Raw genomic sequence first — 19,311 nt, 5'->3', positions numbered from 1 at the left:
GCTGGCTGTCTCTATCTCTGTCAAATAAATAAATAAAATCTTGAAAAAAAATTAGCCCAAACTCTCATATTATTTTTAACATCAAGGGGAACAATGGAATAATGATTAAGGACTATCAGGCTCCAGGTGTAAGGATAGAGCTGAGAAGATGATGCATTTAAGGAATCTGATGAGTTATTGCTAAAAGGGAGGGTAATCTGTGTCTGAACTACTTGATAAGGACGCTGTCTCCTGTACATACGGGAAGCAGAAGATCGCAAGCGTGATATTTCTTAAAGAATAATCACTTACTCATCATTCCGCTGAGAAGAAAGCTGATCCTGTTCTGTTAACGGATTATGTTGCTTTCGTTTTTTAACTGTGAAATAAAACAAAGCTTATGGAAGCATCACTGAGAAGCCATGCTTCTTCCTTGGAAACCAACATCCTTCACATGAGCAAGTGCACGCACGCACACACACATACACTCCGTTCCCGTTAGAGTTAACCTTCGCGGACTTGAAATAACCAGAGGAAAGCCCGGTCTGGATTTCAAATATGGAAAAGGACTAGACCGTGTAATATTTTCTCAGGAAATTCAAGCTTATGACTATAACCATCACCATGCCAGCACTACCAAGCACTGATTCCTTGAGGCCTTCGGAAGAGTTGACTCACGAGAAGGACTTAGAATTAATTTAACAGAGTTTGTTCGCTGTATTACTTTGCAAGTGCTTTGCAAGCACCGGAGTTCACTTTCTAGTGTAAAGTTCATTCTCCAAAATAGTTTAAACAACCCCTCAAATCTTGATCTTCTTCAAATTAGTTTAACAAACCCTTTTGTTATAGTCTAAAGTAAATATCAGCCCCATTCCCTGTACCAATCAATTATCACAAAACCTGAGTTAACGAGCTATCACTGTACTTATTCTGAAGTTACCTGTCATAAGTTCCTGTTGCTTCAGCAAAATACTTCTTATTTCTTTTAACCATGTCATCTTCACGTCTACATTCGGAGCCTAAGGATTTTAAAAGGGGGCGGGGAGGAGAGGACATGTTTCCTTTGAAAAAGAACCTTTATAATAAAACAAATATCACTACATATATCAAGCATGACCTATATCTTAAACCACCATATTCAAACTCTACCATTTTGCTTCTTAAAACTCCTAAGAAGCAAGTAAGTAGACATCAGTTAGATGAAATAATAGTCAAAACTCTTTTGAGACTGCCCTTAAAAAATAATGCTCAGAGAAAAAGTGAAATATAATCTAACTTCTTTTTTCTTTGTAGAAGGGTTCTTTTATATTTTGTATTTATTTTATTGGGGGGGTCCTTTTAAAACTATAAATGCTTTTATGCTTAATTTTGGTAAAATAAAACAAGTTCTGTTTCTGAAAAGACAATGTGCTGCAATCTTGATAACTTACAAGTTTGTAGAAGGATAGCAAGAAGTCTTATATCTAAATCAAGCCAAGAAAATGTATTTCTATGGATTCTAATCACCTAATACAGAATTAAAACAAAGAAAAAACAGTGAGCACTTTTGACAGATAGCAGCACATCTGCCTGTCACAAGTCATGATACCAATACTTATTGAGATGACAGCATCCTCTTGAAATTTTCTCATTCCTCTCCCCTTCCCTGAAACAGATTGGACCTCACAGCCCATCAGGCCAGGACTTTAAGCATATTTTTATTTTTTGCATTGTGATAAGTGTACTCTTAAGCATATTTTTGAAGACAACGATCAAACGTGAACTGTCCCATCCCTGTGTCCCGCGATCAGAATGCCAAGCACAAGAGGAACTCGGAACCATTCTCAGTCGGTAACTCTAGAAACCTGATGGGGACAGAGAAGCACCTGCCATGTTCTTGGCGATCAGTTAGAGTCGGTAAGTATCCTGGTGTAGTTGTAAAACTGTGTAACTGCATCACAAAGAATATTAAATAATCGTTAAGTGACCTAGATGAAAGGAATGAGAACTTTCATAATGTACCCAACATTGTTTTTGTTTGCAAATTCAGACTTTTGTGTCTTAATGGAGGTTATGGTTTCTAGAATAATATTTCAAAGACCAACCTGGACAATATAAACTTCTTCCTTGCCAGCATACCAGATTTCAAACTTGCGGTTATCTCCTTTTACGTATTCGGTGACGCCGACTTCATCCATCTATAATATTTTGGTCAAAATCATCATGAGCGTTTTACTTGGAATATGAAATTACATTAAATCTACCCCCATCATCTTCTAAGTGAACCAGAATTTCTCACTTGGCAAAATACACATTTTATATTCAAGAATATGAAATGACAAGTACAATCACAGCCCTGACTATTTAAACATTTTCGCTGAACCATGCACTTATAGCATAGATTACATGTTCCATTCCATTGATCGAAACAAATGCCATAAATCTGAACATCCAACTAGTCCCCCTAAGATTGAATCCTACTATAAATTAACTGCACACGATTAAAACAAATTATCGTGTCAAACACAGGACTAAAAGTAATTAAACATCAATAAAAGAGCTCATCTAAAATTAAGTTAAATGGTTAATTTTAAAAATCATTTGTCAGATAAGTTTATCTTACAGATCATTATTTATCTCTATAGAAGTTTTATAAGTGATAAACATCCAATTTATGGGGTGAGGGAAAACCAGCTGGGTACGCAAGGCTCCCCTCTATTTCTACCAACCTCTCAGCTTCTCTAGAAAACAAATGATCTCTCATAGGAAAGTGAGATCTTCTTGTAGCCAGTGAAATTTTTATAGGCAATATCCCTTCCTGATCATGATTTTTCTTCTACGTGTGATTGTGCAGAGCACAAACTCTTCCATTTTCTTTCATCCTGTGCTGCTAATAGCTTGGTTAATTCCATTTTGAGTAATTTCCCTCCCTCATACACACATTCTTTTAGTCCTCTTCTGCCTCCTCTTTTTGTTCAATTCCAGTCGAATTATCTAAAGGAATATCTCACTCTCTCTTCCGTTTACAAGTCCCCCAAACGGCCCTAACAAGAGCTGATAAGCATTGAAAGTACTGCTAGTGAGAGCACATATCAAGGGAAAGAAAAGGGACTGTGCTTAGAAATGAAATACGATCTATACATATAAGAGTCTCTGAATGCAGTCAGCAGTTACTTCCAGAACCTCCAAAAATATCTTCATATTCCTACTCAATCGCTCTAGCTAAACCTACTTTTGCTCAAGCATCAGGATTTAAGATAAATAATAATCTCATGTTCAATCTCTATTTCAATTGCATTTCAACACGTACTCTTCTCTTGATAGCGTAAGCTGCATAGGATTCGGGGCTCTGGAGTCTGAGAGGCCTGCATTGGAACTTCATCACCGACCATTACGAGCTCTGTGTTCTGGTGCAAGTGCTTAACCTTTCTGAACTACAGTTTTCTCAATTATAAAATGGGAAGAATATCTACTACACAGAGTTGATTAAGGGATTACATAGCTTGCATTAAATGTCTAGATCATATAATGAGGTTTTTTAAGCATACGAGTTTGCTTTCTAAACTTTCCCTTATTTGAATTGCAAAATAGTTTTGTGATTTTTCATTGTATACATATAGCACATCGTTATAGATTAAATGAGCTTTTTGGGGGTGCCTGGGTGGCTCAGTCGTTAAGCATCTGCCTTCGGCCCAGGGCGTGATTCCAGAGTCCTGGGATCGAGCCCCGCATCGGGCTCCCTGCTCGGGCTCCCTGCTCTGCTGGGAGCCTGCTTCTTCCTCTCCCACTCCCCCTGCTTGTATTCCTTCTCTCGCTGGCTGTCTCTCTCTCTGCCAAATAAATAAATAAAATCTTTTTAAAAAATTTTTTTAAATGAGCTTTTTTGAGTTACCCTGGAAATCTAACCATAATGTCTATCAGGCAATATTGTCCTGAGTTCCAAACAATTCACTTACTTCTTGCACTGGAATACAATCCAATTGTATTTTGGGGCTGTATATATTTTCTCAAATAACAAACTATAAAGGTTTTATTGAAAGGCTTGTAAATGTTATTAAATGTTACTATACCACGAATTGTTCACTATACCATGAAATTCACTCAGTTTTAGAATCTAGAGGCAGTTAAAGGTCTAACTATATGAGTATAGTTACATAATATACAATATAATACATATTAGAATATAATAAAACAAGATAACAAGGCTGATTTTATAGTCACATCCTAATTGTGGCCTCTGCCTTATCTTTCACATTTTCATTGATATTCCCGGTAGCTATGAATATAAATGCTTTCTCATAAAGCATTTGATCTGAAGACATCACAGTGTGTCAAGGGTTGAGGGCTGCAACTTTTAAACCTAATTTTTTGCCCTCAAGGTAGTGTAAAGATGTCAAACACCTTGTTAAAAGTCACCTGGTGGGTCACGAACTCTGCAATTATGACCAACAACTATCAATCTTAAGACTTGTATTTATATCTCCGGAATAGAGTTTATTTACTTCTTGGGTTAGTATAATTTTAAAAATTGATCTTGAATCACATTAACAAAAAGTACAGCTAAACTTAAGTGCTACGAAGCAGTTAGAAGCAAGATACTGGGCATACACCAGTAACGTGGCTGTATCTTAACAACAGTTTCTGAGACAAGAGTAGAAAGAAAAAGAGGACTATAACGGAATACAGTTTATGAAAATTAAACTGGATGTGCACAGAACATTAATATGCATTTAACGAAAACACACACGCTGAAGCACATACATCAAATAAGTCGCAATGGTTGCTAAAGGGTAGAGAGGAAGTTAAGTGTGGAGAATAAGGAATGAAGGAAGGAATAAAAGAAGCAATGCATAAAACACCAGGCCTTCCAGCATGGTGCAGTAATGAAGCATGGACTCTAGAACCATCTGCCTGGGTTTGAATCTGCGCTGCGGAACTGACTAGCTATGTGCTCTTGGACAAATTACTCACTTCTCTGGAACTTTCCCACCTTCAAAATGGGGTTAGTAATCGTTTCTACTTCATATAAAGTTGCTGTGTGTGTTCCATGAGCTAGCATTGTTATTTATAAACACTTAGAACAGTTTCTAGCAAATAGTGAGCACTGCGTGTATGTTTATTAACTTTAGAAAAAGGATGATGATAATAAATGAATGAAGTGAGGAATGTGAAGAACTCAAATCTCGGCATCTGACCGTGACCTTAAGGCCTTTCCTTGGCATGGAAGTGGCCGGCTTCAGATATAGCACGCAACCATCAGGCCGTGGGGTTCTAGCCTCATAGGATGACGTCAAGACAAGAGTCCGCTAAAAGGGACAGGGAAGCGGCTCAGCAGCGGAGAGCATTCTGCATCCATCCTCTCTAACCAAGGAGAAAACTCTGAAACCAGTAAACCCAATGGTTATGTCACACGCTGACTAGTACTGCTGGCCAGGACTTAATCCTGGAATCTCACTGTAAAGGAAGCAAGAGGGTAAGCAGAGCGAGGCTTAAGAAATCGCCAAACTTCCATCTTTCCCTGTCAGCAGGATCGCCATTTTCCTAGTACACCTGGCATAAATCTTTGCAGGCATTACTGAATAATCTTTTTTTATTAAAAATGCTGGACGTGGGGCATCTGGGTCCCTCGGGTCATGATCTCGGGGTCCTGGGATCGAGTCCCATGTCAGGCTTCCTGCTCAGCGTGGAGTCTGCGTCTCCCTCTCCCTTTGCTACCCCCCTCTCCCTGCCGCTCGTGCTCGCTTGCTCTCTGTCGAATAAATAAAATCTTTTAAAAAATTGCAACGCATTATTGGGAAACCAAAGAAAAATCAGACTGATTTTTGTTCTTTCAACTGTCAGATATTATTTCTTTCCTGTATCTAGTAAGCCACCAAGCCCATCTGTCCAACTTGCACTGAAATGTTTCTTGCAGCTATCCCACCGTTTCCACGGTAACCATTATAGTTTGAATTCTCATGACTTGGTTCCCTCATACCAGTCCCTCCTTACTCTAATGTACTTTAGAAACATTCTGTTGCCCATCATTGTGACAAATTAAAGGTAAAAAAAAAATCAATACACACCGGAGATCCTACATCAGGTATCGACTAGGTCACTCCACAAATACAGAGTTAACCAAATGCATTTGGGTCCAACATGCCTATGGAGATCAAGTCTCTTCCCCAGAAAGAGATACATAGACAGCAAGAGATCTAAACCCTGGCTGAGGTCAACTATAAAATCTTGGTTCTCGGTCAATGTTTATTAGAGACATAAAATGGAACCAACGGAGATTTTGGGGACTTGAGGGTAGGTTGTTAATAGCAAAGGAGCAACTGGGCATTTGTTGTGAAAACAGCAAGTTTTAAGGGAACATGACAGCAGGGCAAGTCGACAGTAGGAACAAGTCCGAGGCGTAAGTCTGGGCAGGAATTGTGTTATGAACAGCATGGGACCGCTGAGCTTCAGGGGAGAATCAAAAGCAGGGCCTGCTTCTCTGGCAGACTCCTGACACAAACACGTCAGGACGCACTGCTTGTCCTCTTTATCACCGCTGCTGAAAACGTCATCGATTCTCCAACGGCTGCCAACAACGAAAAAACATGTTCATAACAAATGACTCAAGTAATGGTGGTTGGGGAATCGAGGTAATAGTTTTCTCTATTTTCCAATTTTCCTATAACCAATATCATATGGCTTTTACACTTTTTTTTTTTTCAAGATTTTTATTTACTTATTTGACAGAGATAGAGACAGCTAGCGAGAGAGGGAACACAGCAGGGGGAGTGGGAGAGGAAGAAGCAGGCTCCCAGCGGAGAAGCCTGATGTGGGGCTCGATCCCAGAACGCCGGGATCACGCCCTGAGCCGAAGGCAGACGCTTAACCGCTGTGCCACCCAGGCGCCCCTTACACTTTATTTTTTTAAAGATTTTATTTTTAAGTAATCTCTACACCCAGCGTGGGGCTTGAACTCACAACCCCGAGATCAAGAGTCGTGCTTAACTGACGGAGCCAGCCAGGCACCCCTGGATTTTACAATTTAAAACTTAAAAGATCATATTAACTAAGTATAAAAAAATATCAAATTCGCCAACTACAGGCTTGTATGAATTGGAAATTCCTCTCGTCAAATGTCAAAGCCAGCGGGGAATATCACTGGATTGCCTGTGACTCCCTCAAACAACGCTGACCTCATTTTAATACCAGACTAGCATTAGGACAAAAGGATAGTTGTTTGGGTTAGAGGAGAGAAGTCATAGGAAAGAAGATGTGGGCAGGATTCAGCTGTTGGTGGCTTTGGACACCCAGGGGGGGGAAGGGCTAAGGAATGAAGGAGGGATACAAAAAGAAAGGTGGGGATGTGCTAAGCACAAAAGTTACCCACTTTTAAATTGCACGGAGGAAAAAGAAGAAGCTCCTTCTTCCTGATCTCTCCCATACAGTAAAGGCTCCCTGCTACCAAGACCATCAGCTCTACCCAGTACCATTGGTAAGAGAGTGCTCATGGGAGAACCTGGCTCACTTCCCATACCTTCATACCGCGCTCTGCAGGACCCTAGGGAGCCGCCTTGGGGACTGCCTGGGATGGGAATGAGGGAGGAAATGAAGCAGATAAGGCTCTGCTCTCCCTCACTCTTATTTCAAAAGTTCTGTGTTAGCTGATTTCAACACAAGACCTCTACTTAAGCTTTTGTGGGCTCAAGGTAGAGGAAGCAGGTGAAGGGTGTTCAAGGGTACTCATTTCCAGTTATAAAATAAAGAAGTCCTGGAGATGGAATGTACAGCATGGTGACGTTATGAATAATACTCTATTGCATATTCGAAAGTTGCTAAGAGAGTAGATCTTAAAAAGCTCTTATCCCAAGAAAAAAAATTGTAACTATGTGTGGCGATGGATGTTAACTAGACTTACTGGGGTGATCGTTTCGCAATATATGCAAATATCACATCATTATGTTGCACACCTGAAATGAACACACTGTTGTATGTCAGTGATTCCTGAATAAAAAGATTTCATTTAAAAAAAAGGGGGTGCAGAGAAAGACAATTATCATATGGTTTCACTCATTTATGGAACATAAGGAATAGCAGGAAGATCGGTAGGAGAAGGAAGGGAAGAATGAAGGGGGGATAAACAGAGGGGGGAATGAACCACGAGAGACTATGGACTCTGGGAAACAAACTGAGGGGTACAGAGGGGAGGAGGGTGGGGAATGGGCTAGCCCGGTGATGGGTATGAAGGAGGGCACGTATTGCATGGAGCACTGGGTGTTATATGCAAGTAATGAATCATGGAACTTTACATCAAAAATTAAGGATGTACTGTACGGTGACTAACATAATAAAAAATTATTATTAAAAAAGGGGTGCACAACTAAAGTATAAAACCCACTCATTTCACTTGCAAAGGTGTATAAACTTTTTTATATATATATATATATATATATATATATATATAAAATATGTTACACAATTTAAAGTGTCTTACTTTCAAACAGTGCTTAAAACTGTATGACGGGTATCTATCAGAGCCTTCTCCACTTTCAACACGCCTCTTACAAAAAACGATGGCTTTTTCGTATAAGAAGAGATGCCGCTGCATTGGTTTGAATCTAGCAAAATCCTTCATTTTTGTAGCGCCTTTCCTGTGCCCGATCCAAACACTGAACGCGCCCTGCATGATCATCTTGCCCAGTTCATTTAAGTTTCCCTACGAAGGAAAATCAACACTCATCAGTATGAGGCACAGCTACATGCAGAGCTCTGCCATCAACGTGATACTTTTCAGCTTGAGCCACTAAAACCCCGAAACACAATTTGTATGGGTTTAAAAATTGTATTCATCATAACTGTTTACATGAACACATGTCCGGTGTCACACAGGTACAGAATGACGGCGGGAGCAAGAGACAGAAGAAACCGCCTTTTCCCTGGCTTCCTGTCTGCATGCAGACGTCTTTCAACTAGGGTAGCTCTCCCCGTCTTCTCAACCCTGATTGGCGACTGACATCTACCAGTGCGAGCATCCCCACCAGGCAGAGCTTACTCTAAAGACTCGATTTTTTTTCTTCCACATTTATCTTGGACTAGGGCAAGCAGCAATTCTGGGCCACTACATCTCCTTAGAAGACCCCAGCAGTTCCTACAAGCAGGCTATCCCAAGGTCGGAGTTGGGGGTAGACTTCTAGGGACAAGGGGAGGATCACAAATCCATTTGGCTACTGATCTGAAGCTAGTTCTTCATTGAGCACTGTCAATAATAATGCAGACATTTGGATCTCCATTTTTCTGCCCTTTTTATTTCTCACTTGGTTCCAGGAGACAAAGAAAGAGATCTTAACATGCTTACCCACAAAACTGCAACCAGCATTAAAATTTACTCACAATATAGCCGTTTATTGCAATCTGATGCATAGAGTCATTAACTGACTTCAGTAAATCCAGCATTGTGTCAAGTGCCTCCTTTAATTGTTCAAACCCTTGGCAGCCTTTGCTATATTTCAGTAGCTCCTGTAATTAGAAGTCAAGAATTAAACTTAATATCAGGCAGATATGAATAGCTGGAGAAAATGAATACATTTTTGGCTAACATGCTTTCAAGGAGGAATTCAAAGACAATGTCATTTTTTTGAGTAATATCTTTCATTTGCTATTTGTCACATTAATACTCTATTTTAACAACTATGTCAAAATTAGGGAAGAAATGGAAGAGTGAGTAAACAGTAGCAAGTAAAGGGCACTCAGTGCTCTTGGAGCTGCAGAAAAGCAGCTATTAGGACGCACTAGAGACTGATTTATAAATAATTACACTTTTTTGGCCCTCTACATGCAACAATTTGTTTTCTTTATTTTGCACAGACCATAGAACGTTGTGAACGTGTATTATAGAATTATAAAATATAAGCTCATTGTGCTTATACTTAATGGGACATTTCAGTAACCCTTTCACAGGACACAAGGGGTGGGCCATCTGGAGTTTTCACTGAGAAGGCACACATGAAATACAGTCACAAAGTCTAAGAAATATTAGTTCTTCTTAACGATCGTAAAAGTTCTGCATTCGTTACACATATGCATCAATGTAACTTGTGTGGATAATTAAATAGCTAAAAAGATTCTAGACAGTCTCCGTTTACATCTAGGCATCGGGCACTTGAATTGCCCCAGCGAAGCGAGGGAGCATACTGTTAACTCCAGCCTTCCCACACACCGGGCCTCCCTGCTCCTAGTGCTTCCTCGCCAGCCACTTCCTTTTTAATGGCTTTGCCACACCTGACCCACAGAAGTAAGTAAAGAAAGAAACAAATGCTTCACGTAATTACCTTTAACAATAACTGATATTTAGTGATTCGTTGCACGGGTTTGAGTAAATAGGAATCCAAACCAAGTCTGTGTTTTAATTTTCTTTGACATTCCTGTCATTAAAATATAATTATCAAGAAATTTAAATTAAGACATGCACCTGTGAAACGGCCAAGTGTTCACTGATTAGACCCAATGCATGCAGGTTTCTTACACCTTGAGGAAAATCTACCAGGAAAGCCGCTGTTATAGACCATATGGAAATTATAAGAGGCCATAAAAGTAAAAAAAAAAAAAAACAAAAAACAAAAAAACCCTACTGTGAACATTATTTCAAGGATTTGAGAGGTAGAAAATGCTAAAATTTCAAACACTTATAAGTTTTTACATAAAATGCGCATTGATGTGGAATGTTTAAAAGATGAGAAAACAATGAATGGCCAGAGAGGAACATGACTAACGAAACAGGACTGAAAAAATCTATCTAGGAAAATTAACAAAAGGCTCAGCTCCACAAGCCAAGGCCCAGAAAAGAAACAGGTTGTACCAAATATAAATCAAATTGGGTATGAGAGGGAGTTTTTTTTAATATCACAGGAAAAATACAGACCTCATCAACTGGTGCTACAGTTCATCTGATTACTGGCTCACCGCCATGGTAAACATAAGGGTCATGACTTTGGGTCCTGGGAACGCTGTAGGGTCCATAACGATGGCAAGATGGGGCCGATTAGGATAAAATGTGCATTTAAGAAGTACAGAACGCAAAGAGTAGGAGAGGATATACATGTATAAGATCTGGGACCTGCTTCTGGATCTGGATAAAAACCAAATTACAATCTAATGGCTCAGTCAGTGGAGCATACGACTCTTGATCTCAGGATTGTGAGTTTGAGCCCCAAGTTGGGTGCAGAGATTACTTAAAAAAAATCTTTAAAAACAATTCAGTTAGCAACTTATGGTTAAAGATGATGGAATGATACATGCATTTAGCTCTCCTCACTCATAAAGCCCAACTAAAAAGATTTTTTTTTAATTTTTTTTAAAGATTTTATTTATTTATTTATTTGACAGAGAGGGACAGCCAGTGAGAGAGGGAACACAAGCAGGGGGAGTGGGAGAGGAAGAAGCAGGCTCCTAGCAGAGGAGCCTGATGTGGGGCTCGATCCCAGAACGCTGGGATCACGCCCTGAGCCGAAGGCAGACGCTTAACGACTGCGCCAACCAGGCGCCCCAGCCAACTAAAAGGATTTTTAAAAGTCATTTTTACAAGACAAAACGCAAAGTTACAAAGATGGAAGAGGAAAAAACATCAATCAAATACGGAAACTGAAAGCCAAACTGACAAGCGGTAAGCAAGTGAGCACACTAGAGAAGAGTGAATCTCTGGCTGGCATAGGGAAAAGCCAAGGAACAACTAACTCAGTTTCCCCTTCCCCTCCACAAAGACTCCAGAATTACAGACATCAAGTACGTCTGAAAGAGGGAGATGAAGGTGGGTTTGAAAAAAAATATGGTTATTGAAAGTCTGTTTAAGAAGTAGATACTGGGGGGCGCCTGGGTGGCTCAGTCGTTAAGCGTCTGCCTTCGGCTCAGGGCGTGATCCCAGCGTTCTGGGATCGAGCCCCACATCAGGCTCCTCCGCTGGAAGTCTGCTTCTTCCTCTCCCACTCCCCCTGCTTGTGTTCCCTTTCTCGCTGGCTGTCTCTCTCTCTGTCAAATAAATAAATAAAATAAAATATTAAAAAAAAAAAAAGAAGTAGATACTGGGCAGGGGAGGATAAAAAAGTAGATACTAACAAGTGTTGGTGAGAATGTGGAGCAATCAGGACCCTCATACACCACCAGTGGGAATGTAAAATGGTGCAGCAACTTTGGAAAACAATCCAACAGTTCTTCAAAAAGAGAGTTACCAAAAAAAAAAAAAAAAGAGTCACCAAGCAACCTAGCAATTTCATACCCAGTTATATGGCCAAGAGAAATGAAAATACATATCCACAAAAAAAACTTGTACACAAGAGTTGGAAAAGAACCAAATCACCATCAACTGATGAATGGGTAAATAGAATGTCGGACACCCATGCAGTGGAATGAACAACTGATACACACGCTACAACGTGGATGAACTGCAAACAATGATGCTACGTGAAATCAGTGAAACACAAAAGATCATATATTTTCATTCCATTTATATGAAAGTTCAGAACAGGCAAATCTAGAAAGATAGAAAGTAGCTTACTAATTGCAGAAGGCTATAGGGGTTGGAGGAATGTTGCAAGGTGATTACGAAAAGGTATGGGTGGTTTTTTTGTGCAGTATGAAATTGTTCTTAAACTGACTGCAGTAATGGTTGCACAACATTGGGGATATAGTAAACCTACTTAATTGCACGTTTGAAAGGGGAGAATTATATGGTATTTTCATTACATCTCAATAAAGCTGTTACCAAAAGAAAATGAAATGGGCATAAAAGTGTTTTTAAAAGGGAGAGAAAGGGGACACCTGGGTAGCTCAGTCAGTTAAGCATCCCACTGTTGACTTCAATTCAGGTCATGATCTCAGGGTCATGGGATCGAGCCCCACATCAGGCTCTGTGCTCAGTATAGAGTCTTCTGGAGATTCTCTCTCTCCCTCGGCACCTCCCCCTGCTCCCACACTCGCGCTCCCTCTCCCTCTCAATATATAAGTAAATAAATAAATCTTTATAAAATGTTTAAAATGGCAAATTTTTAAAAAAGGAGGGGACAGAAGGCTCTCAGAAAGCCATGTTACTATGCACGACTGGGTGGCTGTCTCTCCCTCTGGATCGCAGAAGAATGGATGTTTATCTGAAAAGAGTAGAAGGGAAGCCCTTTGAGCTACGGAATACCAGATCCAACTGAAGACAGCGTACCATACTGAACACAAAGAGACTGCTTGGATATTTACGTACCAAATTAAAGACTCTCAGCCTTTTCCCCCAACTTGGCTACCAGAACACTGACAAAGAGATCCTTAGTCACCAGGTAACAGACTGGGGAATCTGACCAGCCTGAGAAAGAATTTCTAAAGGAACAGGTGTGGGGATCCCTCCCAGGAAACACCTTGAGACAAATCACTCAACAGTGAGAACCAGGGTCAATCAATGTATATTGCACAGGATAGTTCCAATGAGCTTTTTATTTCTAGGGCTGACTCTGAAGTGGACAAACAAGTATCACTAGACATTTGAGGAAAGTATCTAATATGAGTGACAGGAACAAGATGAAGAAAAAGAAAACACAAAAGCAATGTAAAGACAACAGGAATTACGCGAGAAAGAAAAAAACTATCTTTAGAAGGAAAATCTATTATTATTACCCTCACATAGATAAGTGAAGATACTGAATTCATGAAACAAAAACAGAACATTGAGAGAACAAAAAAGGGCAGAGGCTCTTCAAAATTAAAAACTTAATGGCAGAAACAAAACCCCCAATAAAAGGACTGAAAGACAAATTCCAGAAAACAGAGCAAGACGAAGAGCCAGAAAAGAGAGAGAAAAGATAAGAGAATTAGAGGACTGGTCAGGGATATCAAACATCTGTACAACAGAAATTCCAGAAAGAGAAAATAGAAAAAATTGGGCAAAGAAAAATCAAAGAAAAAAAAATCCAGGTAAATTTGGAGAAGAGGTTCCAAATTCAAAGGGATCACCACAAGACTAACATAATGGATGAAAATAGTGCCAACGTCATGGCACAGCACTGTGAAATTTCTGAACCCTGAAGATAAGAATGTTCCCTAAGCTTTCAGAGACAGGACAAAAATAGCTTACACACAAAGGATCAAAAATCAAAATGGCATCATATTTCTTAACAGCAACACTGGAAGCCAGAAGACAATGTAGCAAATACCTTCAAAATTCTGAGGAAAATTATTTCTTACATAGAATTCTATACCCAGCCAAGCTAGCAATCAAGTGTTAGGGTAGACTTTTGTACACATGCAAGCTCTCAAAACTTTTACCTACCAGGAACACTTTCTCAGCAAAACTACTGGAGAATATGTTCTACAAAACAAGTGAGTGAAACCAGGAAAAGATATGGCACCTAGCAAACAGGGGAGCCTACCCCAAAAGTTATACTCATTAAGATCCCAGGTTGACAGCTGTGCAACAGGTCTAGTGAGTCTCAATGAGCAGATCAGAGAAGTCCAGGAGAGAATAATTCAAAATAAAATTCAGAGAACAGAGAGTATGTTTAACGTACTAAGAAGAGATTTATGTAATTCTCATAACCAGGAGAGATTAGGGTAGAATATGGGAAAGTACCTAAAAAATTAAGCGAGGGGCACCTGGCTGCCTCAGTTAAGTGTTGGACTCTTGATTTCAGCTCAGGTCATGATCTCAGGGTTGTGAGATCGAGCTCCATGTCGGGTCCACGCTCAGTGGGGAGTCTGCTTCGCTCCCTCTGCCCCTCCCCCTGCACATGCAGGTGCTCACTCTCTCTCTCTCAAATAAATAGATAAGTCTTTAAAAATAAAGAAATGAATAAAACTTTACAAAATAAAAAATAAAAAATTAAGCGAGTAAAAAAGACAATTGCAAGAAAAACAAAAGGGATAGAAAATCAACCATCTGATATCACAGGATTCATCTGAGTATAGGAAGTACATGGTCTTAATAGTTTAACACTGTATATCTATATAACTAAACTCACAACCATATTGGATGTTTTGGAGGAAAAGAAGTATGTATGTGTATCCGGTGTGGGGCAGGGGCAGTGAAGAGGGTTAAAGTAGCAATATAAATATGCTATTTGGAAACATGGAGGTAAATACCAAAGGAAGAAGCTAAAAGAACTGAAAGTCATTGCCTCTGAGAAGCAGCATATGTATTTGTGCCTGTGCGTGTTCTGCAGCAGGGCAAATAGTTCTTTGGTGTGTATTGTATAGAACTTAAAGTAGAAAATGAATTTATCAGAAATATCCCAGTATCTTGCAGAAGGAGTATACCCAATACCTGAATAATTACTATACCTGGAAAAAGGCGCATTCTGAGTACTTCTTCCAAATTGCCTCTGATCTGGGTTTATTCTGACAGTATTTTGCATACATCTGAAAATCATCTTTCTGTGATAAAAAGTAAAATTCAAATATATTATCAATTTGTGAACATGTACTTTTCTTATCAAGAAAGGCTGAACAAGAATGAGTGGGGCCAAGCATTATAGGGAACGCGGCCCAAAGGGCCTGCTGCACTGGCAGCTAGCCTTCTTTATATTCCAAGAAGAGCATGCCCACCAGACTGAGTAGAGGGACACATAATTATCCCAGTAATTTCATAACCTTCACTTACCAAGTCTGAGAATTAGAGAGAGAAAAGCCTTCTCTGACTGAACTATAAAAACAGATGAATTTTTCTCGTAAGTATGAGCTAATAGGGTACAAAGAAACATGTTCTTTCCATGCTACTAGTCTCTCGCTTCCCTAGTGAACGAAGTTGGAGCTAACTCCCAACAGCCTTGGTTCATCACTGGGATATCATCGTATTACAACCCCACTAGGCATCTGCCCATGCTATTCTCTCTGACCCTCATCTAATAGGCTCCCTCCTACTCACTCTTCGACATCCTTCTCATGAGTCATCTCTTCTGGAAAGCCATCATTTATACTCCAATCTACGTAAGATGCCTCTCTTCTTGGCTCCTACAGGATCCTTTGTATATCCTTGATATAGCACAACTCACACTGAATACAATTATTTTTCCCTCTTTTTCTATGGGAATAGTTTTGGTCTTGCTATCCACATTGCCTAGCACAGTGCCTGGTGTATAGTAAGGGTTCAGTAGATGGGTACTGAATGAATGAACATTATCAACAGGCATTTATTAAACCAATGCTGGTTGCCAAAAACTCTGTTCACCTTATGAGAGATACAAAGATATATAAGATATGGACCTTGACTCAAAGAGTTTTTCATTTAGTTGGAGACAGAATTCACAAATACGTGTAAAAATGCATAGCAAACATAAAATCCCCAATGAGTAGTACAGACATTAAGTACTACACAAGTCCAAAGGAAAGAGACTGGTGTTGCTTAGGGAAGTCAGGGAAGAATCTGACTATCATTCAAATGTGTTTAAAGTGAGAATATATTGAGAAACGTAATAACAAATAGGTTTTTCTTAACCTTATCATATTCTGAGTCCATTAACACTCCCTGGGATAAGACATCTATACGGAAGCTTTCAATGGTCACCACTACCAAATTGACTCTTAAATCAAGATGGAACTGATTTTTCAGGAAGAGGAGGGGGTAGATAAGCAGACAATATCCTAAGAAAAAATTCTAATGGAGGAGAGGTATGATTACAAAGCCTGGAAGTCAATTGTGCTTAGCATTCTCTTGAGACATGGAGAAATGAGCCTCCCTGAATGATCTCGTAGAATAAAAAGAACAGACAGCCCTCTGTTTCGCAAAGTTCCTGTGACAGATATCCTGGTGTCTAAAAGCCAGACTACGTTTGAGTCTAAGACTTTGCATGTATTCGAGGGGAATGCCAAGGCATCTCTGAGGCTAAAAATCAACCAAACCAAGAATGGTTATGCAAAGGTGATTCCAAGTCTCACATCTTCCTAGCCAGGATGGTCCCTGGACTCCAGAGGTCAGTGGTCACAAGCCGAGCCATTGAAGCAGTTGAGACCACGGAAGACAATGGCACCTGCACGCTCCGGGTACTTCACTGCATCAACTTCTGTAGCAAAACCTGGTTTAACATTAAATACTTGCCAGGGGGATGTGTCTCCTCCAAAAACATAAAGACAGAAAACACAACACCGACTTAGTCTCTAAATCTGGTCCTATAAAATGAGCTGCTATTTTAGTGGCCCATATTTATATATTTTAAATAATTAACAAACCCTTTCCAGGAAACAAGGTCCCACTCTTTCTGGAGCATCAACGCAATTTTCCAGACTGCTCAAGAAAATGCTGTGAAAATTTCAGAGAAAAAAAAATGATGTCATTTTATGTGAAATACAATAAATTGGCCAATAGCCCTTTAAGTAATATGATGAAAAAGAAAATTCAATTCAGCTATTACATACTTGTTATGGAATTCATATATTTCTGCCATATTTCCAAAGAGAATATCCTTTTTATTTCTCAGGAGAGGTGGCATAAGATCAAACATCTCAGGATTATCCATCTCTGCTCGATAGCCCTGCCCAAAATAAATACATTTATTCATTTAAAAAATATTCATATTCACATTCGTTTGGACCACCAAAGGCACAGATACAGCAGAATGTATAGGGGATGAGTGGGTAAAGCTGTTGGTAATTTTAACAATCAAATCTTCCAGTACCCAAAGTTATTCATTTAAAAAAAATTTTTTTCTTTCTTCTTCTTCTCTCTCTTTTTTTTTTTTTTTTTTTGAAAGCAAGACAAGGAACTCATGGTTTCCCACTCAACGGGTAGAATAAAGTGACTCTCTGGCCTGCAGGGTAGCTTATAGTGTAGGAAACAAAACAGAAACCAAGCATGAAAATTATATTACAGGTCATTCACCTCTCCTTAAACTGGCAATACGTGTTTAGCTTTTTCAGACCAAATTAATATTATGACATTTGTATTGAATGACTGTTTTACTCCTACTTTTAGTTCTTTACATCACCATCTCTAAATAGCACCCTGGGAATAATTATAACAGTCTGCTTTCTTAAGAAAACAGCTTATCCCTTCTATAATAAAATCTGGGTTCCACAATTCTCACTACTGAGGGAGAACTGAATACGCACTTTTCACAGACATGCAGCCTCAGTGGGAGAAATACCTCCTGCTGGCACATGACGACCAAGGAAGGAGACAGCAAGACAAGACTCAACACCTCCTACCGAATGTAACAGGACAGCATTCGGGCAGAGATGGGAAAATACCATTTGAGTCACTTACCAACAAAACAGTAAACAGCTCACGAACATACACCCTCTCTGTCTGTATCAGTTCATTCAAGACGTGGCTAAAGTGAAGAAACAATATTTATCAGTTATTTTGTTGCTTTAGAATTGCATTATGACCTGTCAATCATTCTCATTATAAATTGTCTAAGGTAAAAATTGTTAATGCGTAGGAACTACCAATGGTTTTGGTTTTATCACCAAAATACAAAATTAATTGTATGGTTTCTGGAATAAGTACCACCCACAAGACTCTTTAAAATACATTTACAAGAAAGGAAAGGGGGCTCAGCGCTTATTTTTAAATGAAAAAAAAAAACCCACTTTATTTCTATCTCGCTAAGCTTAAGAATCAATTTACTGGGCACGTGGGTGTCTCAGTCAGTTAAGCATCCAACTCTTGGTTTCAATTCCGGTCACGATCTCAGGGCTGTGGGATCGAGCCCCACCTGGGCTCTGCGCTCAGCAGGGAGTCAGCTTGAGATTTTTTCCCCTCCTCCCTCTCCCTCTGCTCCCCCCACCACCACTCTCACTCTCTCTCTCAAATAAATAAATCTTTTTTTTTTTAATCTGTGGGGTTTTTTTTCTTCTTACCATTGAGTTGTAAGAGTTGGTTATTTAAAAAGATTTTCTTTACTTATTTATATGAGAGAGAGAGAGTGAGTGAGTGGGGGAAGGGGCAGAGGGAATCTTAAGCAGAATCTCAAGCAGACTCCGTGCTGAGCATGGAGCCTGACTCGAGGCTTGATCTCATAAACCTGAGATCATGACCTGAGCCAAAATCATGAGTCAGTCACTTAACCGACTGAGCCACCCAGGTGCCCCAAACAAAATCTTTTAAAAAAGGTAAACATTCTTATGTCTAGAATAGTAACATAATTTTATAAAAGTAAACATCTATAAAATAACATTGTATATCTACATAACCCTTGTAGTTTTTGAAACATCATCTCATTCACTTTTAGCTCTTCTACAAAAGAGGAAATGGAAGATTCTGGAAAACTCCAGCTAATTTTCAAGTCACACAAACAGAGCATAGGTTAGCCAGGCCTAATTCTAGGACTTCTGACACCTCATCTAGTGCTCTTTTCATCAACGTAACAGAACCCCATTCTGTGATTTCAAACTCCAACCACATTTGCCTTCAAC

The 19,311-nt window shown here is 39.5% G+C and overlaps 1 protein-coding gene across 1 annotated transcript in view; it reads right to left on the bottom strand.

Annotated features, from left to right (window-relative positions):
• MCF2 (MCF.2 cell line derived transforming sequence) overlaps positions 1 to 19,311 on the bottom strand; it is a 79,540-nt gene that overhangs the window by 19,814 nt on the left and 40,415 nt on the right. Inside the window, exons 16-25 of the mRNA XM_044392435.1 lie at positions 18,158 to 18,224; positions 17,311 to 17,426; positions 17,125 to 17,194; positions 15,241 to 15,333; positions 10,263 to 10,355; positions 9,325 to 9,450; positions 8,429 to 8,650; positions 2,064 to 2,156; positions 920 to 998; positions 292 to 358 (exon numbers count right to left, since the gene is read on the bottom strand). Coding sequence (XP_044248370.1) covers positions 292 to 358; positions 920 to 998; positions 2,064 to 2,156; positions 8,429 to 8,650; positions 9,325 to 9,450; positions 10,263 to 10,355; positions 15,241 to 15,333; positions 17,125 to 17,194; positions 17,311 to 17,426; positions 18,158 to 18,224 — 1,026 coding nt within the window. The remainder of the gene's footprint in view (positions 1 to 291; positions 359 to 919; positions 999 to 2,063; positions 2,157 to 8,428; positions 8,651 to 9,324; positions 9,451 to 10,262; positions 10,356 to 15,240; positions 15,334 to 17,124; positions 17,195 to 17,310; positions 17,427 to 18,157; positions 18,225 to 19,311) is intronic.

The sequence above is a fragment of the Ursus arctos genome, chromosome X (genome assembly GCF_023065955.2).
Source record: "Ursus arctos isolate Adak ecotype North America chromosome X, UrsArc2.0, whole genome shotgun sequence".
Classification (NCBI taxonomy): Eukaryota; Metazoa; Chordata; class Mammalia; order Carnivora; family Ursidae; genus Ursus; species Ursus arctos.
This window is presented reverse-complemented; position numbering and strand designations above follow the sequence as displayed.